Source organism: Anomaloglossus baeobatrachus, chromosome 2 (assembly GCF_048569485.1).
Source record: "Anomaloglossus baeobatrachus isolate aAnoBae1 chromosome 2, aAnoBae1.hap1, whole genome shotgun sequence".
NCBI classification, from domain to species: Eukaryota; Metazoa; Chordata; class Amphibia; order Anura; family Aromobatidae; genus Anomaloglossus; species Anomaloglossus baeobatrachus.
In genome coordinates, this window is record NC_134354.1 from 227,471,167 (window position 1) to 227,496,585 (window position 25,419).

The 25,419-nt window shown below is 45.4% G+C and overlaps 1 protein-coding gene across 2 annotated transcripts in view; it reads right to left on the reverse strand.

Annotated features, from left to right (window-relative positions):
• The window catches only part of PIK3C2B (phosphatidylinositol-4-phosphate 3-kinase catalytic subunit type 2 beta), a 212,452-nt gene that overhangs the window by 52,973 nt on the left and 134,060 nt on the right, over positions 1-25,419 (reverse strand). For both annotated transcript variants that reach the window (XM_075335658.1, XM_075335659.1), the window contains 4 exons: positions 20,024-20,166; positions 6,991-7,179; positions 5,009-5,102; positions 4,804-4,898 (listed from right to left, as the gene is read on the reverse strand). In XM_075335658.1, the coding sequence (XP_075191773.1) occupies positions 4,804-4,898; positions 5,009-5,102; positions 6,991-7,179; positions 20,024-20,166 (521 nt within the window). The remainder of the gene's footprint in view (positions 1-4,803; positions 4,899-5,008; positions 5,103-6,990; positions 7,180-20,023; positions 20,167-25,419) is intronic.

A 25,419-nucleotide genomic window follows, 5' to 3' on the forward strand; every position in this document is an offset into this window, starting at 1 on the left:
AAACTCTGGAGAGTCTTCAGTGCCACGTTCAGGCTGTGTTGGCATGCCTCTTGAGAGGGTGCCTTGATAAGTAGATCGTCTAAATACGGGATCACAGAGTGACCTTGCGAGTGCAGGACTGCTACTACTGCTGCCATGACCTTGGTGAAGACCCGAGGGGCTGTCGCCAGCCCGAAAGGTAGAGCTACGAACTGCAGGTGTTCGCTTCCTATAACGAAGCGTAGAAAACGCTGATGCTCTGGCGCAATCGGCACGTGGAGATAAGCATCCTTGATGTCTATTGATGCTAGGAAATCTCCTTGAGACATTGAGGCGATAACGGAGCGGAGAGATTCCATCCGGAACCTCCTGGTTTTTACGTGTTTGTTGAGCAGCTTTAGATCCAGGACGGGACGGAACGACCCGTCTTTCTTTGGCACCACAAACAAATTGGAGTAAAAACCGTGGCCTTGTTCCTGAAGAGGAACGGAAGTCACCACTCCTTCCGCCTTTAGAGCGGACACCGCTTGCAGCAGAGCATCGGCTCGGTCGGGCGGTGGAGAAGTTCTGAAGAAACGAGTTGGAGGACGAGAGCTGAACTCTATCCTGTACCCGTGAGACAGAATGTCTCTCACCCAACGGTCTTTGACCTGTGACAGCCAAATGTCGCCAAAGCGGGAGAGCCTGCCACCGACCGAGGATGCGGAGAGAGGAGACTGAAAGTCATGAGGAAGCCGTCTTGGTAACGGTTCTTCCGGCTGGCTTTTTTGGGCGTGATTGAGTCCGCCAAGAATCTGAGCTCCTCTGATCCTTTTGAGTCCTTTTGGACGAGTAGAATTGGGACCTGCCTGAGCCTCGAAAGGACCGAAAACCAGACTGTCCCCTTCTCTGTTGGGGTTTGTTTTGTCTGGGTTGCGGTAAGGATGAATCCTTACCCTTGGAGTGTTTAATGATTTCATCCAAACGCTCACCAAACAATCGGTCACGAGAAAAAGGCAAACTGGTTAAGCACTTCTTGGAAGAAGAATCTGCCTTCCATTCTCTCAACCACAGGGCTCTGCGTAAAACCACGGAGTTGGCTGACGCCACCGCCGTACGGCTCGTAGAGTCTAGGACAGCATTAATCGCGTAAGACGCGAATGCAGACATTTGAGAGGTCAATGGTGCCACCTGCGGAGCAGATGTACGTGTGACCGTGTCGACCTGTGTAAGGCCAGCTGAAATAGCTTGGAGTGCCCATACGGCTGCGAATGCTGGCGCCAACGACGCTCCAATAGCTTCATAGATGGATTTTAACCAGAGCTCCATCTGTCTGTCAGTGGCATCTTTAAGTGCCGCCCCATCTTCCACTGCAACTAGAGATCTGGCTGCAAGCCTGGAGATTGGAGGGTCCACCTTGGGACACTGTGTCCAGCCCTTGACCACGTCAGGGGGAAAAGGATAGCGCGTATCTTTAAGCCGTTTGGAGAAACGCTTATCTGGATAAGCGTGGTGTTTCTGGATTGCGTCTCTAAAGTCAGAGTGGTCCAGAAAAGTGCTTAATTTACGCTTGGGATACCTGAAATGGAATTTCTCCTGCTGTGAAGCTGCCTCCTCCGCAGGAGGAGCTGGTGGAGAAATATCTAACATCTTATTGATGGACGCTATAAGATCATTCACTATGGCGTCACCATCCGGGGTATCTAGATTGAGAGCGGCCCCAGTATCAGAATCCTGATCAGTTACATCCGCCTCATCACACAGAGAGTCGTCCCGCTGGGACCCTGACCAGTGTGATGAAGTTGAGGGTCGTTCATAGCGAGCCCGCTTAGGTTGTCTGGGACTGTCGTCCGAGTCAGAGCCGTCACCCTGGGGTGCATGTGACACCCCCGGAGCTAGGAAGTGTTCCAGCTGAGGGGGACCAGGGGGCAATGAATCAACAGTGCCCATGGTCTGAGTTACTGGTCTAGACTGCAATGTTTCAAGAATTTTAGACATAGTCATAGACAATCTGTCAGCAAAAGCTGCAAACTCCGTCCCTGTCACCTGGACAGCATTCACAGGTGGTTCTCCCTGGGTCACCTCTAGCAGAGGCCCCGGCTGAGCAATTGCCACAGGGGCCGAGCACTGCACACAATGGGGGTCAGTGGAACCTGCCGGTAGAGCAGCCCCACATGCGGTACAGGCAGCATATAAAGTCCGTGCCTTGGCACTTTTGCTTTTTGCGGACGACATGCTGTTGTCTCCTTGAGAAATCTAAGGAGGGTATATAGCAGAAATACCAGCGACCGTACAGTGTAAAGTATTGCCAGCACAAAATACAAAGTACACTATGGCACAAGTGGGGGAGAGCCCTTGAGGGCTGCTTACCGCCCGCTGAAAAGCGGGTGTGAGGTCGTAGAATCCCTTGTCTGGGTCTCCCAGCCTCCCCTCTGCAGCTCAGCGTGCAGGCAGGAATGGCTGCCGGCGTCCTGTGAAGAGGGGCGGACCGTGGGCGTGCCACAAACAAAAGTGCGGGAAACTGCGTCCCACTGTGCCTAGTGTAAGGGCTGGAGTATGTAAAACAGACTCCAGCTCTTAGCGCTGCTGGTCTGTACAGCGTCCCGCCCTCCTCCTGACTGGCAGGTCTGGGGGCGGGAACGATACGAACTAGGCCGCAAAAGCCGGGGACTGTAGTAATCTAGCGCGGCCGTCATATATGCACGGCCAGCGCGGAAGTCCCCGGCGCACCACAAATCCCAGCCGCGACGCAGTAAACACTGACCCCAGCGGCCGGATCGGCCGATCGTACTAAGTCTCCTCACTCAGCAGAGCTGTAGTGAGTAACGGCACAAGCGCAGCAGCGCTGTTTACCCCGGCGCACTAACACACCCAGCAATGCTGCAGTGTGCGTGCGGTAAGCACGGGGACACGGAGTACCTTAATGAAGCAGGGTCCTGTCCCTGAGGAAACTCCGCTCCGTATCCAGCAGGTCCTCCAGGGGCTGTGGATGGAGCACGGTCTCAGTGCCCGGAGACCGGTAAAGTCCCACTTCACCCAGAGCCCTAATGGGGATGGGGAAGGAATCAGCATGTGGGCTCCAGCCTCCGTACCCGCAATGAGTACCTCAACCTTAACAAACACCGCCGACCGCAAGTGGGGTGAGAAGGGAGCATGCTGGGGGCCCCCGTATGGGCCCTCTTTTCTTCCATCCGACATAGTCAGCAGCTGCTGCTGACTAAACAGTGGAGCTATGCGTGGATGTCTGACCTCCTTCGCACAAAGCATAAAACTGAGGAGCCCGTGATCCCACGGGGGGGTGTATAGCCAGAAGGGGAGGGGCCTTACACTTTTAAGTGTAATACTTTGTGTGGCCTCCGGAGGCAGTAGCTATACACCCAATTGTCTGGGTCTCCCAATTAGGAGCGACAAAGAAATAAGTATTTGGTCGATAACAAAAGTTAATCTCAATATGGTGTTATATATCTTTTGTTGGCAATGACAGAGGTCAAACGTTTTCTGTAAGTCTTCACAAGGTTGGAACACACTGTTGGTGGTATGTTAGCCTATTCCTTCATGCATATCTCCTCTAGAGCAATGATGTTTTGGGCCTGTTGCTGGGCAACACCGACTTTCAACTCCCTCCAAAGGTTTTCTATGGGGTTGAGATCTTCAGACTGGCTAGGCCACTCCAGGACCTTCATATGCTTCTTACAAAGCCACTCCTTTGTTGCCCTGGGGGTGTGCTTGGGATCATTATCATGCTGAAAGACCAGCCACGTTTCATCTTCAATGCCCTTGCCGATGGAAGGAGGTTTGCATTCAAAATCTTATGATACATGGACCCATTCATTCTTTCATGTACATGGTTGCCACCCTCATGCTTCACAGTAGGTATGGTGTTCTTTGGATGCAACTCAGAATTCTTTCTCCTCCAAACACGACAAGTTGTGTTTCTACCAAACAGTTCTACTTTGGTTTCATCAAACCAAATGACATACTCCCAATACTCTTCTGATTAATCCAAATGCTCTATAGCAAATTTTAGAAGGGCCCAGACATGTACTGGCTTAAGCAGGGGAACACGTGTGGCACTGCAGGATCTGAGTCCCTGGTGGCGTAGTGTGTTACTGATGGTAGCCTTTGTTACGGTGGTCCCAGCTCTATGCAGGTCATTCACTTGGTCCCCCCATGTGGTTCTGGGATTTCTGCTCACTGTTCTTGTGATCATTTTGACCCCACGAGGTGAGATCTTACGTGGCACTCCACATCGAGGGAGATTATCAGTGGTCTTGTATGTCTTCCATTTTCTTACTATTTCTCCAACAGTTGATTTCATCCCACCAAGCTGCTTGCCTATTGCAGATTTAGTCTTTCCAGCCTGATGCAGGGCTACAATCTTGCTTCTGGTGTCCTTCGACAGCTCTTTGGTCTTCACCATCGTGGAGTTTGGAGTGTGACTGTTTGGGGTTGTACACAGGTGTCTTTTATACTGATAACAAGTTCAAACAAGTTCCATTACAACAGGTAATGAGTGGAAGACAGAGGAGCCTCTTACAGAAGAAGTTACAGGTCTGGGAGAGCCAGAAATCTTGCACGTTTTTAGATGACTAAATACTTATTTTCCACCATAATTTGCCAAAAAAATCTTGCCAAATCAGACAAGGTGATTTTCTGGATTTGTTGTCTCATTTTGTCTCTTATAGTTGTGGTCTACCTATGATATTAATTACAGGCCTCTCTCATCTTTTTGAATTGGTGGCTGACTAAATACTTTTTTCCCCCACTGTAGATAGAAAGATACATGGACAGATAGATAGATAGATAGATAGATAGATAGATCTATATAATAAATTAAATACTCACCAGAAGAAGTAGTGAGTAATCCTTAAGTCACAGATGGCTCTTTTCAGTAGGAACCTGACAAGTGGGCTATCCAGATAGCATTCATATTTAAGAGCCTAGAATGAAATAATACAAAAAAATAAAAAGACAAAAAAAAAATAAATGTAAAAAAAATCCAACAAAACTTTCTCTGAACAATTAATTTCATCATAGAATTCATACAGACCTGTACAAGCTGTGGTAAATAATCCAGAAGCTCCGCATCAGATATAGTATCAATCCACTGCACGGCTGTACGTCTTACTTCTTGATCAGGGAAACTGTTAAAAGTAAAAACACATAGGAAATGTGATGTATAATGGATGTTCATTAAATATGGAGCAGCATTAGCATCTGAGAGATACATTTCTAGCCTTAGCAACTTTCATATAGCATTATCAAGTTATCAAAATCAGAGAACAAAATTCCCTCATTGGCTGGTTTCTTATACTATAAAGAGAGTGCATCAAACGATAATATACAAATACTGTATACTTTTATCATAAAAAGGAGACTTTCTTAAAAATATATTACGGTACTTTATGAATCAAAATGTAATTACGGTACATACAATTATAAAACACATGGCAAGAGGTTTTAAGGAAAAAAACAGATCCTGAAGTATAGCTGTAAAATACATACGCATGAGCTACACAGCTAAACTGCAAAAATAGTAGCAATGGCACAATCATGAACTCTTTGTGCTAAGATTGTTCTCTAAATAATTGATGGTAATAGACATGGCACATCACGTACCATAAAGGCTGAATTTAATTTAATATATTGGACAACATAATACAGAGTGTACATCAAAGAGTTACCAGATTAAGAAGATAAAAGTACATGTACTGCCATAATTGGTTCGTTATCAAATATAATGCAATGGCATGTATAGAAATGTGGTTTTTTTAGCGCCGCTCAAGAAGAAGCCTAGGCGAAACGCGCATCAAGGGGATCCTTTATGTATTCAGCTAACCTTTTTTGGTAATCTGTATGGCTGTGTTGTTATCCTAGCAATATATCTATCTTTTTTTATTAGAGGGCTATGGTATAGCATTATATGTATGCATTCTGTGATTTCAAAGGCAGTTTGCAATTAGCATTTTATTTACCTTTACCCTATTCCTACTCACAGATTGTTTGCATTTAGAACTTTATTTATTCATTTAGAGGTGTATCAGTAATATGATACCTGTTAACCTGGTACACTAAAGGTTAATCACATGATATATAGTGTAATTATTTTACCTGTATAGATGCCAGTAGCAGCTTTGCATGTATTGTTGGTACATTGACTATATATAGTTCATCATTACACCCCTAGCAGGTCACCCTTGGAAATAAAAAGGACAAACTTTGCACAAGGAGTTTATGCTTACGTGCCATTGCTAGTTTTTTACTCTGTAGCTCATGTGTATGTGTGTACAGCTATACTTCAGAATCATTTTTTTCCTTTAAACCTCTCGCAATGTGTTGTAATATTAATATGTCATTACATTTTGATTAGTAAAGTAGATTTTTAATAAAGTCTCCTCTTTGTGATAAGAGTATATTAAATGTTTGTGAGATTATTTAAATCAGTTTGGCTCTCATATTGGTCAATTAGTAAATTATAACTATTTTTTTATTATGTCATTATCCTCCAGGGTTTGCAAAGTTATGCATTTTTGTAATACTTCATTGCCTTATTTTGCTGTCTTCTCTCACAAATATTTGCTACAGTGCTATTCACAAGCTTCTTTAGAAGCTGCTTTCAACTGCTGCTTGGTAATTTCGTACATTGTATTCAAACAGTCTGTGTACAGGAGTTTCTCTGCTTCCAAACTGTGTACTCAGACAGGAGAACTCCTGTGTACCGAACATTTGAACATATAGAATGGATATTGTTGAGCAACAGTTGAAAGGTGATTATGTATCAGCATAAACTGGACATTGAATTAGCACTGCAGCAGAGTGGGAAAGCAGGAGTCAAGGTAAGGTAAATGAAGTACGGTATATTGCAAAATTCATCACTTTGTAAAACCTGGAGGGTAATTAAATAAAAAAGAAAAAAAAGTTTCCTTAAATAAGTTCGCCATATAAATAAATCCTGACAAGGCTCATAACTGGACCGACCCATGCAAGTTGGCAAAGTGCTACAATGATAATTTCAAAAAAAAAAGTGCTTACGTGGCATGAAGAAGACCCAGAGCATCCTGATGTTTCATGTGAGTCCACTGACCCAGTAAAGCATAAATGTCTGGAAGGCATGACCACTGCCAACTTGGTGCGCTAGCCAGCAATAACGGAAGGGAGCTAATCTCGGAGTGACAGTAATAGCGCATCTCCCACAACTTTTTCTTATCAGCATCTGTCAACCTTTAAAATAAATAAATAAATAAATAAATCTCATATTACAGCAGACCTATACAAATTGTGGCTTCTGGGCCTCATCTAGTCCTTTGGCTGTTACTGCTTGGCCCATGGAATGAGATGGCCAAAGGGCTGGTATTGATGGCGTGCCGCACCCCTTTGCATTCTTCAGGCTCCCTGTTCCACTCTCCAGCCTGTCTGTCTGAGTCTCAGTACAGCAGGTGCAATGACATCACAAGATTGTGCCTGCTGCATGGAAACTCAGGCCATAGAGTGCACACACAGGAGCAGAGCATCTGAGGAACAAAGCTAGATGAGTAGCTTTATTTATTTATCAGTCAGTACTTGAGTGAAACTGTGAGAGCAATCATATTGTGTGCATGTGCGTGTGGAAGGGAGATTGTAGGGCCATCCTACTGCTAGATAGTACTTGTTAGGGGAAACTGAAACTGGGCACCATTATACTGTGTGTGTGTAGGGGAGGAACTGCAAGCTATCGTACTATGTAGGGGGAGGGCATCATACTGTGTGTAGTGGAGTGCAGGTCCACCGTGTGTGTGTGTGTGTGTGAGAGAGAGAGTGAGAGAGTGTGAGAGAGTGTGAGAGAGTGTGAGAGAGTGTGAGAGAGAGTGTGAGAGAGTGTGAGAGAGTGTGAGAGAGTGTGAGAGAGTGTGAGAGAGTGTGAGAGAGTGTGAGAGAGTGTGAGAGTGTGTGAGAGTGTGTGAGAGTGTGTGAGAGAGTGTGAGAGAGTGTGAGAGTGTGTGAGAGTGTGTGAGAGAGTGTGAGAGAGTGTGAGAGAGTGTGAGAGAGTGTGTGAGTGTGAGAGAGTGTGAGAGAGTGTGAGAGAGTGTGAGAGTGTGTGAGAGTGTGTGAGACTGTGAGAGACTGTGAGAGAGTGTGAGAGAGTGTGAGAGAGTGTGAGAGAGTGTGAGAGAGTGTGAGAGTGTGTGAGAGTGTGTGAGAGAGTGTGAGAGAGTGTGAGAGAGTGTGAGAGTGTGTGAGAGTGTGTGAGAGTGTGTGAGAGAGTGTGAGAGAGTGTGAGAGAGTGTGAGAGTGTGAGAGAGTGTGAGAGAGTGTGAGAGAGTGTGAGAGAGTGTGAGAGTGTGTGAGAGAGTGTGAGAGTGTGTGAGAGTGTGTGAGAGTGTGAGAGAGTGTGAGAGAGTGTGAGAGAGTGTGAGAGAGTGTGAGAGTGTGTGAGAGTGTGTGAGAGTGTGTGAGAGAGTGTGAGAGAGTGTGAGAGTGTGTGAGAGTGTGTGAGAGAGTGTGAGAGAGTGTGAGAGAGTGTGAGAGAGTGTGAGAGAGTGTGAGAGAGTGTGAGAGTGTGTGAGAGTGTGTGAGAGTGTGTGAGAGAGTGTGAGAGAGTGTGAGAGTGTGTGAGAGTGTGTGAGAGTGTGTGAGAGAGTGTGAGAGAGTGTGAGAGAGTGTGAGAGTGTGTGAGTGTGAGAGAGTGTGAGAGAGTGTGAGAGAGTGTGAGAGAGTGTGAGAGTGTGTGAGAGTGTGTGAGACTGTGAGAGACTGTGAGAGAGTGTGAGAGAGTGTGAGAGAGTGTGAGAGTGTGTGAGAGTGTGTGAGAGTGTGAGAGTGTGTGAGAGTGTGTGAGAGTGTGTGAGAGAGTGTGAGAGAGTGTGAGAGAGTGTGAGAGAGTGTGAGAGAGTGTGAGAGAGTGTGAGAGTGTGTGAGAGTGTGTGAGAGTGTGTGAGAGAGTGTGAGAGTGTGTGAGAGTGTGTGAGAGAGTGTGAGAGAGTGTGAGAGAGTGTGAGAGTGTGTGAGTGTGAGAGAGTGTGAGAGAGTGTGAGAGTGTGTGAGAGTGTGTGAGACTGTGAGAGACTGTGAGAGAGTGTGAGAGAGTGTGAGAGAGTGTGAGAGTGTGTGAGAGTGTGTGAGAGTGTGTGAGAGTGTGAGAGTGTGTGAGAGTGTGTGAGAGTGTGTGAGAGTGTGTGAGAGTGTGTGAGACTGTGAGAGACTGTGAGAGACTGTGAGAGAGTGTGAGTGTGTGAGAGTGTGAGAGTGTGAGAGTGTGAGAGAGTGTGAAAGGATGTTGGCCCATCATACTGTTAGTCAGTACTATGGGGGGGGGGGAACAGGGAGCCATCATATTGTGTTTTGGAAGGAGGCTGTGGGCTTCGGGGCAATAATATTGTGTGGGGAGCTTATGGGACATTATACTGTGTGCGGGAGTTGTGGGGACATTATGCTGTGTCTGGGGTTGAGGGGACATGATACCGTTTATAGGGAGACTGTGGGGGCATTATAATGGGTGGACAGCTCTGCAGATCAAAGGATATTTATATTAATTATATATAGTGAAGGCTGAATAACAAGGAAGAGTATGGTTTATAAATTTTATAAAAGGTAGTAAATTATATGACTTTGATTAGCTGCAACATGTATGATTACATGTTAGCCCTAACGTAACAAGAATTAGCAGCAGCACTCATCAACATACTTAATTATGCTAAACATATGATGATAATAATAATAATTAAAAATAATAATTAATTGAGCCTTTTGATACATATGAAGTTCAGTGACAGGTGATCCCCAGGAGAAAAAAGTCCTTCTTGGAGATTTCTCACAGCCCTGATCTGTAATATCTATTTAGACTAAGTACAAACTGTGAACCATCTGTTCTTGTAGAAGAAATACTACTATCAGGTCCACAGAGATGAAATGTCAGGGATGCTTGATGACAACCATCCAGTCTTTATAAAGAGAAAATGTTTTTTACATGGGAAAAATTAGCCAATGCATATAACCATTATATGGACCTTCGATGTAAAACTACAAAATAACGGATTACGTTCCATATAATAGAAAGGAATACACCTTGTCTTGTATTGCCGCTGTTTATCCCATCACATGCATATATAAAAATTCATATTCTGCCATACACCTCACAGAAGGCATGTCCAAGAATTGTTTACACAGATCCATGTCCAAAGCTGACCTAAAAAATAACCTACATGGTGTGCATATTATGAGGTCTCAGCTCAGGGACCAGATCTGTATATAAGAGCACTGACTCTTAGTAAAGTAGAATCTGTCCATTCGCATTCTGAGTGCAGGTGTATTACAGCCACTAGATGGCAGCACACACAACAATCAGAAGAACCTGACCATATCCTACTTTGAGGACTTCCCTCACATGGACAGGTTGATCTTATAAGATATATTATTTTTTCTACATTTTATTTATTTCAGAAAAAAATAATATGTAAATATGAGAGAGCAAAACATTACACAAAACAGTGAATGTCATTACAATTAAAATGCAAAACCCTAGTAACTACACGCACACAACAAGCATGAAACAAAGCTCCTCGGAGACGAGAAGTCTGAGCTATCACTTGCGAGTCTCAAATGACAGGGTATGCCGCCACAAGACAAAGTCTTTGTGAAACTTGGTTACAGTCCTTTTTTGCTATATTCCCAGGCCATTCTGGGTGTTGAGTTACCATCAGACAGCTGCAACATGTATGGGAGTATGCGGGACGCATGGATCACAGCATCGACATGTTCAGAACTGTTGTGACATCTGGAGTCCGGGTTTGGGGACACCAGAAACTTGAAGATGGCAGTGTAGAGAAGTTTGTGTGATAAGTAACGTGAGACGCTTCATGTATCCTTATGGGCTACTCCATGTCAATATTTGGAACATCATTTGTAACTGTGGACTGCCATGCTCAGCTTCCACCGAGTAGATCGAAAACCAAGAAACATGGTGCAGGGTTAATGGCTACGTCAGGCCTGGAAACAAAGCATGCATGCCCAGGGTTTTTTGCCTTGTGACCAATGATCGCCACTGTCAGTTGTACAGTAAATGCCACTGTGACCTAATGCAAGGGATAAATGTTGTCAATCTTTGGGGAACAGTTTTTCGAACTTAAAGGGAATGTCCAATACATTTAAATTATCCTTAGGATAGGTCATCAATATCAGATCAGAGGGGGTGCGACACCCAAACCCTCAACCAATCAGCTGTTCTTGGTGCGGGCAGCGGTCCGATGACATCAATTCCGGAGCTGAACTACATTAGCTCTGTCAACTGTAAAGTGGTCACGGCTAGATACTGCTCATCAGCTCCTATTGCAATGAATAGGGGCAAATTCGTAGTACCCTTCACTGATCTGATATTGATGACCTATATTCGAGTTAGGCCAGCAATATAAAATACTTGACAACCCCTTTAAATACATTTTGGGTTAAAAATTATTAATCACATTTGTTTAAAAGTTTTGTACAGTTCTCCTGTAGCCTCTGTGTTATACTGTCTATTGCTGGCTACAGAATGGATCAACTGAGAATCAGTCAGTGAGCTCATTCAGATGGTCCAACAGGAGAGTTTGTATTTGCCTTTTTCTGATCCCCTCTTGGCTGATAGGACATATTATATGAGGGTGTGGCTAAGGCAAGACATGTGTCTATGCGGGAGTTATGACATATATATTGCAGTATTGTCTTCAAAGAGAGAACAAAGTGTACTATAAGATGGACAGTCTCTCTGTAATCTGGCCTGCCCATTTTATGTGGAAACAGAATATGTGATTCATTTTATCACACAAGTCACCATTCATTCATTATAAGGGTTGTCTTCTCATCTATTTTGTCACGTCAACAGTGCTGCAGTCAATCGCGAAGCTCAGCGGCTCATCCAATATGGACAGCACGAGGGGCAGAGCTCAGCGGCGGGCTGCAGCACTCCTATTGTAAGCTCACTGCTGCAGAGACTAAAGCAGCGGTGGAGGACAGCTCTGGACCTGGGGAGGGCAAATAAAGTCTAAAAATAAACTAAATGGGTTGTCCCAAGAATTAATTTTATGGAATAGTCACAGGATGTGGTTAAATTAAATGTTATGATGATTTTGTACATACTAATATAGTATATTACTGCGCATAATTATTCTACATCCCACAGGTAACTTCACTAGGTGATAAAATGAGTATTTAGGAATGGCAGAAAGTCACCACTGTATATTATAAGGCTATGATTATATTTTCTGGCTCTTAGACGGACATCTGAATTGTACATAGTTTGGTTCTGCTCAGTATTTACTCTGGAGAATTCTAGTCAGATATACTCAGTAACCATGTTTAAAGACCATAAAAATATGTCCAAAAAGGCTATTTACCTGCAGATATAGGTGTAATCCACAGGGAAACAGTTACAATTATGTTAAAATTATGTCTTACTGGAGCATCGGCTACAGAGAGAAAATATAGTTTTCTTCTCCCTGCAGACGCTCACTACAAGTCATTGGGGTGGGAGGGAGCTACACTGTGAGTGTATTGTTATAACATACATTGACAGCATATTCTGCACACACAAGCCGCAGAGAACACTCTCTACACATGTATGGAAACAAATGGCTTTGGGGAGGCTAAAACATCTTTTTTTTTTTTCTTGTTATTGCTGCTCTGGTAAGGCAACCAAGTAACATTTTAATGGTTATAAAACATAGCTGGAGAAAAAAAAAAAAAAAAACATGGACCGCACATCCAAAAATCATAAGTTGATCTAATGCCGCTGGGCAAAACATTACCATATTTTTCGGACTATAAGACGCACAGGACCATAAGACGCACCCTGGTTTTAGAGGAGGAAAATAGGAAAATAAAATTTTAAGCAAAAAATGTGGTCATGACACACTTATGGGGCGAGGATCTGCTGCTGACACTGTTATGGGGTAATGTCCTGCTCATATACTACCCAGCCTGCTCATATACTCCCCATGCTGCTCATAATATACCCTAATCCTGCTATATACCCTCATGCTGCTCATATACTCCCCATGCTGCTCATATACCCTCATCCTGCTCATATACTCCCCCTGCTGCTCATATACTGCCCATGCTGCTCATATACTCTCCATGCTGCTCATATACTCCCCATGCTGCTCATATACTCCCCATGCTGCTCATATACTCCCCATGCTGCTCATATACCCTCATCCTGCTCATATACTCCCCATGCTGCTCATAATATACCCCTATCCTGCTATATGCCCTCATCCTGGTGTATGGCCGCATCCTGTGGCACATAAAAAAAAGAAGGGAATTTTGTTTACTTACCGTAAATTCCTTTTCTTCTAGCTCCTATTGGGAGACCCAGACAATTGGGAGACCCAGACAATTGGGTGTATAGCTTCTGCTTCCGGAGGCCACACAAAGTATTACACTTTAAAAAGTGAAACCCCTCCCCTCTGCCTATACACCCTCCCGTGCATCACGGGCTCCTCAGTTTGGTGCAAAAGCAGGAAGGAGGAAACTTATAAATTGGTCTAAGGTAAATTCAATCCGAAGGATGTTCGGAGAACTGAAACCATGAACCAAAAGAACAATTCAACATGAACAACAAGTGTACACAAAAGAACAACAGCCCGAAGGGAACAGGGGCGGGTGCTGGGTCTCCCAATAGGAGCTAGAAGACAAGGAATTTATGTTAAGTAAACAAAATTCCCTTCTTCTTTGTCGCTCCATTGGGAGACCCAGACAATTGGGACGTCCAAAAGCAGTCCCTGGGTGGGTAAAAGAATACCTCGATAAAAAGAGCCGAAAAACGGCCCCCACTTACAGGTGGGCGACCGCCGCCTGAAGGACTCGCCTACCTAGGCTGGCATCTGCCGAAGCATAGGCATGCACCTGATAGTGTTTCGTGAAATGTGCAGACTCGACCAAGTAGCCGCCTGACACACCTGCTGAGCCGTAGCCTGGTGCCGCAATGCCCAGGACGCACCCACGGCTCTGGTAGAATGGGCCTTCAGCCCTGAAGGAATCGGAAGCCCAGAAGAACGGTAGGCTTCAAGAATCGGTTCCTTGATCCACCGAGCCAAGGTTGACTTGGAAGCCTGCGACCCCTTACGCTGGCCAGCGACAAGGACAAAGAGCGCATCCGAACGGCGCAGGGGCGCCGTGCGAGAAATGTAGAGCCAGAGTGCTCTCACGAGATCTAACAAGTGCAAATCCTTTTCACATTGGTGAACTGGATGAGGGCAAAAGGAAGGTAAGGAGATATCCTGATTGAGATGAAAAGGGGATACCACTTTAGGGAGAAATTCCGGGACCGGACGCAGAACCACCTTATCCTGGTGAAACACCAGGAAGGGGGCTTTGCATGACAGCGCTGCTAGCTCAGACACTCTCCGAAGTGATGTGACTGCCACTAGGAAGGCCACCTTCTGCGAAAGGCGTGATAGAGAGACATCCCGCATCGGCTCGAAAGGTGGTTTCTGAAGAGCCGTTAGCACCCTGTTAAGATCCCAGGGTTCCAGCGGACGCTTGTAAGGTGGGACTATGTGGCAAACTCCCTGCAGGAACGTGCGGACCTGTGGAAGCCTGGCTAGACGCTTTTGAAAAAACACGGAAAGCGCCGATACTTGTCCCTTGAGAGAGCCGAGAGACAAACCCTTGTCCATTCCGGATTGAAGGAAAGAAAGGAAAGTGGGTAAGGCAAACGGCCAGGGGGTAAAACCCCGATCAGAGCACCAGGATAAGAAGATCCTCCAAGCCCTGTGATAGATCTTGGCGGATGTTGGTTTCCTGGCTTGTCTCATAGTGGCAATGACATCTTGAGATAACCCTGAGGACGCTAGGAGCCAGGACTCAATGGCCACACAGTCAGGTTGAGGGCCGCAGAATTCAGATGGAAAAATGGCCCTTGAGACAGCAAGTCTGGTCGGTCTGGGAGTGCCCACGGTTGACCCACCGTGAGGTGCCACAGATCCGGGTACCACGACCTCCTCGGCCAGTCTGGAGCGACGAGGATGGCGCGGCGGCAGTCGGACCTGATCTTGCGCAACACTCTGGGCAGCAGTGCCAGAGGAGGAAATACATAAGGCAGTCGAAACTGCGACCAATCCTGAACTAATGCGTCCGCCGCCAGAGCTCTGTGATCTTGAGACCGTGCCATGAATGCCGGGATCTAGCCGCCAGTCTAGAGACTGGAGGATCCACCTTGGGACACTGAGCCCAACCCTTAACTACGTCAGGGGGAAAGGGGTAACGTGTGTCATTAAGGCGCTTAGTAAAGCGCTTGTCCGGAAATGCTCTGTGCTTCTGGACAGCATCTCTGAAGTTAGAGTGATCGAAAAACGCACTCCGTGTACGTTTGGGAAACCTAAACTGGTGTTTCTCCTGCTGTGAAGCCGACTCCTCTATAGGTGGAGTTGGGGGAGAAAGATCTAGCACCTGGTTGATGGACGCTATAAGGTCATTTACTATGGCGTCCCCTTCAGGTGTATCAAGATTGAGAGCAACGTCAGGATCAGAGCCCTGAGCTGCGACCTCCGCCTCATCCTCCAGAGAGTCCTCATGCTGAGACCCCGAACAGCGTGATGAAGCTGGGGAAGGTTCCCAGCGAGCCCGCTTAGCCGGTCTGGGACTGCGGTCCGTGTCGGAGTCCTCCCCGTGGGACCTAGGTGTCACCCCAGGAGCACTCTGCTGCACCGACCGAGAGGGGCCTGGGGGCGATGAACTCACAGTGCCCGGGGCCTGTGTGACCGATCTGGACTGCAAGGCTTCTAGTATCTTAGCAGACCATCTGTCCATAGACTGAGCCATGGATTGTGAAAGCGACTCAGAGTTTCTCAGCCAAAACTGCAAACTCTGTCCCTGCCACCTGGACAGTGGAAGCCGGCGGTTCTACCTGAGCCGAGGGTCCCACCAGTGCCCGAGGCTCCGGCTGAGTGAGTGCCACAGGGGCCGAGCATTGCACACAGTGAGGGTAGGTGGAACCTGCAGGTAACATAGCCGCAGAAGAGGTACAGGTTGCAAAATAAGCCTTGCTCTTTGCGAACGACATGCTGTAGTCTCCTCTGAGAGTGATCACTGAGGGTATATAGCCAAAAGCAAAACAATGCGGCCGAACAGAGAAAATGTATATAAATATATATTATATATATATATATATATATATATATATATATATATATATATATATATATATATATATATATATATATATATATATATATATATATATATATATATATATATATATACACACTTCGGCAACCAAGGGGGGCCAGCACCGGGTAACCGGTGTGGCTTACCGACCGCCCCAAGCGGTTGTGTGTCCACCAGATTCCCTGCCTGGGCCTCCCAGAGCTGTAGAGCTCGTTCTGAAATCCTCCACCGGCAGAAGTCCTTCAACACAAAGCATAAAACTGAGGAGCCCGTGATGCACGGGAGGGTGTATAGGCAGAGGGGAGGGGTTACACTTTTTAAAGTGTAATACTTTGTGTGGCCTCCGGAGGCAGAAGCTATACACCCAATTGTCTGGGTCTCCCAATTGTCTGGGTCTCCCAATGGAGCGACAAAGAAAATAAACTCACCTTACCTCACCTCTCTCCCTGCAGCACTGCTCCTCTTACCGTCTATGTCAGCGGCAGCGCCGCTGAGTGGAGCCGTCCCCGTTCCCCTGCAGCATCGCAATGTCCTCCGGTGGTCTGTGCCGGCAGCGTGGACAAGTGCGCACAGCGATGACGTCATCCCTGTGCGCGCCGCTAGTCTCCACGCAAGTCAGCTGACTGGCACAGACAGGAGATCGCGATGCTGCAGGGGAACGGTGAGTAATGTGTACTGATTCACTGCCCCCCGCACTGATGATGATGCGCGGGGGGCAGTGAATACAGCCGCACATGATCACTCCAGGCTGCAGTTGCCAGGGGTGATCATGCGGGTCGACTGTTTATCCCTGTCCATCACCCCACCCACCTGTCAGTGCCGGGTTCAGCACTGAGAGATGGGTGGGAGGATGGGCATGCATATTAAATGAGCGGGCCCACATGGTCACGGCAGGCTGCCAAAGCCTGCTCGTGCCCCCGATGACCCGCTCCACCGCAGCACCCTCATTCCCCGCAGCCACAGTCAGACCATAAGACGCACCCCCCACTTTCCCCCAACATTTGGAGGAAAAAAAGTGTGTCTTATGGTCCGAAAAATACGGTATATACGTGAACATTAGGAGTTCTGCCTTTTTTTGCTCTCAGTTCACATAATGGGAGCTTGTGGAAGGAAAAGGCCACTTCACACATAAGATTGTTAACGACATTGTTGCTACGTCACAGTTTCTGTGACGAAACAATGACTTCACCAGCGATCTCGTTATGTTTGTCACGTACCAACCATTCGCCCCCTGCTGTGAGATCGTTGCTGAATGTCCTGGGCCATTTTTGGCTCGTTGGAGTCCTGCTGGGCAGGATGGATCTGTATGTTTTACACCTACCAACAATCTAGTTAATGACCTAGATGAGAACTTAAAAGTGTGACACGTAGGCGTGTAGTTGCGTCACCTTTTGCGCGCCCCCTCTGCACCGATTGGTTGGCGCTGAGATCAGTACCACGTTCTGATTGGGTATCGCTTCATGCTTTGTTCCTTTTTGACCCTTGCTTTGAGAATAAAACCTGCGACTACACCCAGATTCATTCGTACTTTGTTCTCGATTGATTGCTTGCTTTTCAGATCGAAGCTGAAGTTGCAGGTTCTATCCTCAAAGCAAGGCTCAAAAAGGGACAAAGGATGAAGCGATACAAAGTTGCCTTCTAGGCCGGCCTCTTAATCAGAACGCAGTATTGGTGACGCATATGCACGCCTACGTGGCTTACAGCGTCAAACACTATGCCCTTATACGAGGTCGGAATCGTTACATAGCTGCTGTGTGACAGGGTCCCAACGACCAACGAGATCGTTATACAGGTCGCTGCATCGTTACTAAAGTCGTTGGGAAAATGACTGTGTGACATCTCACCAACGATCTCACCAATGATTTAACAACGATCCGGAAACTGTGATGTAGTAACGATCTCGTTATGTGTGACTGGACCTTTAGTGTACAGCTCCTTTCACAGGGGGTTAGTGCTATGTAGCGACCATTGTTGCGGTGGTTTTGTGTCAATGGGGCCTGGAGCCATAGGGACTTAGCCTTGCAGCATGGTTGTTGGGAGACACCACGTCATCTGCCCTGTTGGTGCACTGTCCCTGTGGTTGTTGCACTGCGCTGCACCTTCACCTTCAAGGCTTCAAATAAGTTAGGCACCCATTCAGAGGTTTGCTGTGAAGTGGCAGTGGGCTTCATACAGTCTGACCAGAATGTTAAACTAAGAACCTCATGTTCAGGTATATAAATTTTTGCCTAGCGGCACTAGATCAACGTATGATTTTTGGATGTGCAGCCATGTCTTGTTTTTCTTCAGCTTTGTTGCTTTTAAATTCTAATTAACCCTATATCTGCAGGTAAATTGCGTTTTTAGACAAGAAGGTTCCCTTTCATTTCTCATACACCTATATATGCATCAGCCTGTGAAATCAGACTTCTATGTTATATCCACTAAAAACCCGCTGTGCAACAAATCCCTCAGTGTAATGGCTTATTCCAGAGTGGTAGAATATCGCTAAGATATATCTTCACTTTATTACTGGTGGGTCCTGAGAAAAAAATGGTCTTAGCAGTGGTTTAGCACTGTGCCTCTTTAAAGTCTGCCCTGCAAAGCAATGTGCTTAGTCCAAGCTGTTCTAGACAACTTGGATGGGTCAAGCTGCACAGCACCTAGCGAAGAAAGCCATAGTGCAAGGAGAAGCTGTAATGGGGACACAGAGCCAAGGCAGAACTGCAGCCAGTGGTGTACCAATAGAGGCAGACCAACGCCTGCGTTTTCACTTTCATGTATCATGCCCTGGGCCAGCACCAAGCAGCTGATTAACGCCACTGGGTGCCGACACTGTTTGTATAGCTGCAGGCTGGCCAGCGCAGAGATGTGCTCTGCCGTGTGTGTGTGTGTGTGTGTGTGTTTTGCCCATGTCGTGTTCCATCAGTGTGTGTTTTGCCCATGTGCTGTTCCATCAGTGTGTGTGTTTTGCCCATGTGCTATGCCATCAGTGTGTGTGTGTGTCTGTGTGTGTTTTGCCCATGTGCTGTGCCATCAGTGTGTGTATGCCTGTGTGTCTGTTTTGCCCATGTGCTGTGCCATCAGTGTTTGTGTGTGTTTGTGTGTGTTTTGCCCATGTGCTGTGCCATCAAAGTGTGTGTGTGTGTGTTTTGCCCATGTGCTGTTCCATCAGTGTGTGTTTTACCCATGTGCTGTGCCATCAGTGTGTGTGTTTTGCTCATGTGCTTTGCCATCGGAGTGTGTGTGTGTGTGTGTGTGTGTGTGTGTGTGTGTGTGTGTGTGTATTATCCCTGTACTTTGCAGAGTTTTACTAGAGATCCTAAGGCTATGAAAAGGGTCATAATCGTTACCATTATATGGGGGAGACATGTGAAAATGTATATTGTGTGTGTGGTGAGGGGCACGAAGGAGGACATCCCTACTTTAGGCCAAGTTTACATAGTGCAGATTTTTTGGGGAATTGTAGTGTGATCCCACTGGTCTTGGTGCAGTGGCCTTTGCTCAGTAACAGGACGGTGGTTATATTCAGACTATGTGGTGATATTTGGTCAAGGTGTGGTGGAATTATTTTGCAATGTATAATTGGCCTTGGTATGGTGGGTGTTGTTCAGTAACACTATGTAGTATGTGTTATTTCTGACTATAAGCCGTCACCAGTAACATGTATGATGATTATGTTAATATTTTATTGTAATTTTTAGTTTTTTGTTTTTTTTTTTATCGGGGGAGAGAGGGGGGGCATTCAGACTTTTGCTATGGGGCCCCATGATTTCTATGTACGCCCCTGACTGCAGCCCTCGATTCTCAAGGATAGTGGAAGTCATCTCCGCTTTCTCAGATACGTGACACTTTTTATATCCATGGGTCTAATGAATCTTTAAAAGGCAGGAAAATACGAACCCAAAAAATGATAAACATATTCAGCACTAAGAAAACTCCCTCATCAATGAGAAGCCCTGATGCTTACCAGTATAAAGACTCCTTCTGCATGGCCTCTCGTAATTTGCCTTTATCGTCCACAGACAAGCTGGAAATATCGTATCTGGGGCTAAAAGCTTCACCTTCAGGTTTTGTGAATTTGACATCAAAAGCGGACGTCGGAAAATCGATCTGTAATCAAAATATAAGGGTTAACAGAAGATCTGATAACACTGGACAGATGAAATTTATTTTGACCCATAATACGAGGGGATGATCATATTATACATAATCATCACATAAAAAGGTGATAAAAGTGAGTGCACCCCTCAGATTTTTGTAAATATTTTATTATATCTTTCACGGTACAGCACTGCAGATCTGACACTTTGATACAATGTAAAGTAGTCAGTGTACAGCTTATATAAGGTTATGTTCACACAGGACGTTTTTGCAGCATTTTCTTTTCCTGACCAAAATCTGATCTTGTGGCAGGATGTCTGTCTCCTGGGAGTCATCTGCGGTTTTGGTGCGTTTTTTGTGGCATTTTTACATTGTTTTTTTCTGTGATGTCAAGACCAGCAAGGGTTCAAAAGTACCAGAGTGCTGGGCTGGGATTGACCTGGATCCAACACTCCAGTAGTAAAAATAAAAAAAAATAAATAAAGCAAGCGCGCTATAGTTATCAGTCTCTGGTAGATGCTAGAGTGTATGGGCTCCTTCCAGGTATGATGTCATTCAACAGGCCCCTATCACAGGGGGCAGGGGGGTGGAGCATGATTTTAGTGGAAGGGAGAAAACATTGCCAAGCTCACTAACCAAGCCATTCATGTCCACTAACCCAGCTGGTCACACCCGCTAACCCACTAATTCTAGGCTCAACCGTACCTGCTCCCGCAGTCCCTCCTACTTCTGGTGCCGCTCATTAGCCTAATGCATATTCACTGCCTAGCCCCCCCTACTGGAGTCTGCGGATCTATCGTACAGTAATAAATTTAAAAAACAAAATGACGTAGGGTCCACCCATATTCTGATACCCATCACAGGTAAAGCCTGCAGCTACAGGCTGTAGCTCCCAGCTGTGTGCTTATCTTGGCTGTGTATTAAAATAAGAGGGACCCTATGCTGTATTTTAATTATTTAAATATATAATAATAAAAAAACCGTGTGCAGTCCCCCCCAATTTTGATACCTAGCCAAGATAAAGCCCACAGCTGGGGGCTGGTATTTTCTGGTTGGAGAGACCAGCCTAAAAATATCAGCCTGCAGCCGCCCAGGATTGTTGCATTCATTAGATGCGACAATCCCAGCACTTTAACTGGCTCTTCCCGAATTGCCCTGGTGTGGTGGCAATCGGGGTAATAAGGGGTTAATCGCAACTCATAGATGCGACTAAGCCCTCAATTGGTAATGGCAGGCGTCTATGAGACACCCCCCATCACCAATCTGTAATAAGTGAAAAGAAATAAACACAAACATCGAAAAAGTCCTTTATTTGAAATAAAATACAAAAAGCCACCACTTTCACCACTTTATTAACCCCATAATCACCCCTGCAGATCCGACAATTTACACGAGGTCCCATGGTGATTCAGCTCTGCTACATCTGAAGATCGCAGTAAGCGGCCATAGAACAGGACTGCGCGCTGTGAGTTCCAGAGGATGAATGAGCCGCATAATCAGCGGTCACTTCACTCAGGTCATTCATGGTCACATCTGGCGATACCTGTGACCGTAAATAGCCTGAGTGAGGTCACCGCTGAATGAGTGGCACACTCATTCTCTACGCTAGAGCCGCAGACCAGGTCTGTGATTGGTTGCAGTCAGATGCTGGGAGCGCATCTGACTGCAACCAATCACAAATGAAAGCAGTGAATATGTAATGAGCGGGGAAGTGGAGGAGCTGCGGGAGCGTACAGCCGCGCCGGTGATTTGGTAAATATAGCGCGCTTGCTCTAATCCCCCTATCCCCACCACCATTTTTAAGTAACGGCCAGATGCCATGGATCAATTCCGGGCTGGAACCAGGTTTTTTATTAACCCAGTTAGACGCGTTGATCCAGAGTACCTGTGAGTCCACCTGTCACTAGGTTGAAAAACCCGTGGCAAAAGCACTGAAAAGAATTGACATGTTCATTATTTTCATGACGCAGCAAAAACGGAGGTGGTTCACACAACTGTCTGGAAAAAATCCTGACGCGGGCGTGTGTGTGTGTGTGTGTGTGTGTGTGTGTGTGTGTGTATATGTGTATGTAAAAAGGAATATTTGATTAGCATGGATTTGCATAAAACAAAGGCAAATCTGCAGCTAAAAAACACTGCAAAAACGCCCTGTGTGAACAAAGCCTTACATAGTAAATTTGGTGTGCTCTCTAAATAACTGAATATACGGCCATTAATGTCTAATTTATGTTCCATCCTAAGATAACACATACCAATGGCATTTTCCTACCTTACACCAGTAATTCAGGGGTTAAAGAAGAGCAGACTGGTTTTATGGTAAGAAAAGTCTGATTTCACAAAAGAAAGTCTCTATTATTATACTCAAAAGTTCTTTCACTCTCTAAAGTTTCCTGGCAAAAATCAACATTAGCAGCTGTTTTATATTCATTCTTTTTCCCTTTTTCTTAATCCAGAGAAATGCTGCTCTATTTCAAATACTAGAAGTGGAAGACGTGGCACATACAGCCTTTCTTTAACCCCAACCTGTAGACCAAGGACCAGCACCAATAGGTATTTTTGGCTCAATTATTATTTTTGTATTGGGGGGGGGGAAGACGTTTATGACCTTAAGAAATCAGAGAAAAGGGAAAGGACATATTCATCGTACTATATATGATAGTAGGTCTCACTGACCGGACATTAAAAATCAACGAGAAATCGACGTTGCAGATTTCAAGCACGCTGCGGGTCAGTTTAAAGGGAACCTGTCAGGTGCTATATGCACCCAGAACCACGAGCAGTTCTGTGTGTATATTCCTATTCCTTGCCTAAGGGTCCCGTTAAGTGTAGAGACGTTCCAGCGATCCCGACAACGATACGACCTGGTGAGGATCGCTGGTACATCGCTACATGGTTGCTAGTGAGCTGGCAAACAGGCAGATCTAATTAACGATGCAGCAACGATACGGCGATCCATATAACGACCTCGGCGGTCGTTGGGACCCTGTCACACAGCAGCTATTCTGACGACTCAGACCTCGGCAGACCACGTCAACGAGGATGCTCGTCGTTGTTATGGTGTCAAACACAGTGATGTATGCTGCCCAGCGGGACACCAACGATCAAAAAATGAACCAGGACATTCAGGTACGATCGGAGATATCGCAGCTGGGGGCTGGTCACTTATATGTGTCACACGTAGCGAGATCACTAACGAGGTAGCCATTGCGTCACAAAACCTGTGACGTTTCAGCAATCTCGCTAACGACATCGCTATGTGTAACGGTGGCTTAACTGCCCCAACATATAGTAGCATAGATAAAGGGATCTTTAGAAAAGGTATTTCTAAAGATCCTTTATGATATGCTAATGAGGCCAGCGATCTGGCGTTATTTCCCTCGGCTAGTTGGCGCACATTAGCATGTTAGTACACGCCTGTAGGTGTGCTAACATGCTAATGAATTCGCGGCGTCAGAGGATGGTCGCGCTCACCTCTCTGCTGCCATCGCGTCGAAGTCCTGATTTCAGCTCAGTGCGCATGTTCCTGGACGTTTGGACATGCGTACTTTATAGGTTTGAATCAAGGACTCGTCCACCCAGCGGTCATGCGCTAACATGCTAAGGTGCCGACTAGCCAGGGGAACTAATGCCCTTGTGTCTAGTCCCTGCGCTCATTAGCATATCATAAAGGATCTCTAGAAATACGATTTCTAAAGATCTCTTTATCTATGCTATTATACGCAGGCACGGTTAGGAAGGGATTAGCAATATACACACAAATGCTCGTGGTTCTGGGTACATATTGGACCTGACAGGTTCCCTAAGCAATATAAAAAAAACTCAGTGGGTAAGTAAACCTATTGGGCAGTACTCGCACATTCATGGATGATCCAATGATATTCCAAAGGCTGCAGAATAAGAGGACACAATGTAATGTAGTATAATGAAATGGTAATATTGACGCGTATTAGTATTCTTACTGTTCTCACCTATTTAAATCCATAAAAAAGGGGAGCATGTATCATGTGGCAATTGGCAATTTGGTGAAACTTAGAAAACAAACACAGATATTGTTCAATTGTCCAATTTTTCAAGGACATTAATTGAAGGAAAAAAGTAAATTAAGGACACATTTTCTAGGAAATTGTAGAAGCCAATACACAGGGCTATGGAAGGATCCCAGTATACACGCTGGCTAACAGCAGCATGAAAGATTAAAGACAGACACTGACTATTTGCCAATAACACAAATGTTAATGATTCCATTAATACTTTGAGGATCAGGGGACATATTTGACTCAGTTTTAAACCGAAACTAATACAACGAAATCAACTTATGGTCTTTAAAGGGTTAAAAGGAGTTGTCAAGTGAAATCCCATCCATAGGACAGATAGTTAACAGATCAGAGGGTGTCCGAAATAATCTGAAAAACAGAGGACAATACTCCCCCTCCTACAAAAATAAATGAAATAGCATGTTAAATGCCCGACTGCCACTCTTCCATTCATTCTCAATGGGGCTGCCGAAAAATTATAAGCGCAGCGCTTTGTATCCCCGTAAGGAATGAATGCAGCTACAGTCCAGCATATGCACTAATGCTCCACTCTAATGCCAACTGGTCTGGGTCCCAACATTAATTATTACCAATCCTGTGGGTAGGTGATGACTTACTTTTACTGGAGAAACCTTTAACGAAAGAGGTTTATCATTATGAATATTTGAAGTTGTCAACGTAGCACCAGCATTTATGTATATATATGTATATATATATATATATATATATATATATATATATATATATTTATATATACACACACACATATATATTATATATATATACATATATATACTAGGGTGACCGGATCTCAATGGGGGGGGGGGATGTCTTTAAACTCAAAAATATACCAAAAAAACCCAAAATGTATCACTTAACAAAATATACAAAGTATGCTCCTAGTGATACCAGGTCACGTTCTTGGGGCTATAAGCTGTTGTAACTCAGTTTCACTAAAAATAACAACAATTATGTATAAAATATAAATTTTGAAGAACAACATTAGCTTTCTTTTGAGATATTAAGCGTGTTTTTATTATTTACTGTTCTGGAGTTATGGCTCCATATGTCAGCTTTTTGACCAAAAATTTGGATTTTTTTCAAACTTTGAGCGACGAGCGGCACGGGTTAACGTCGTTTGATCGAGCTCAAATTTTGGCTCTCTCAATATCTGGAAAGGGGAATCGTTTTGTGGGGTCCAGACGGACAAAATTCCGACATCGATTTT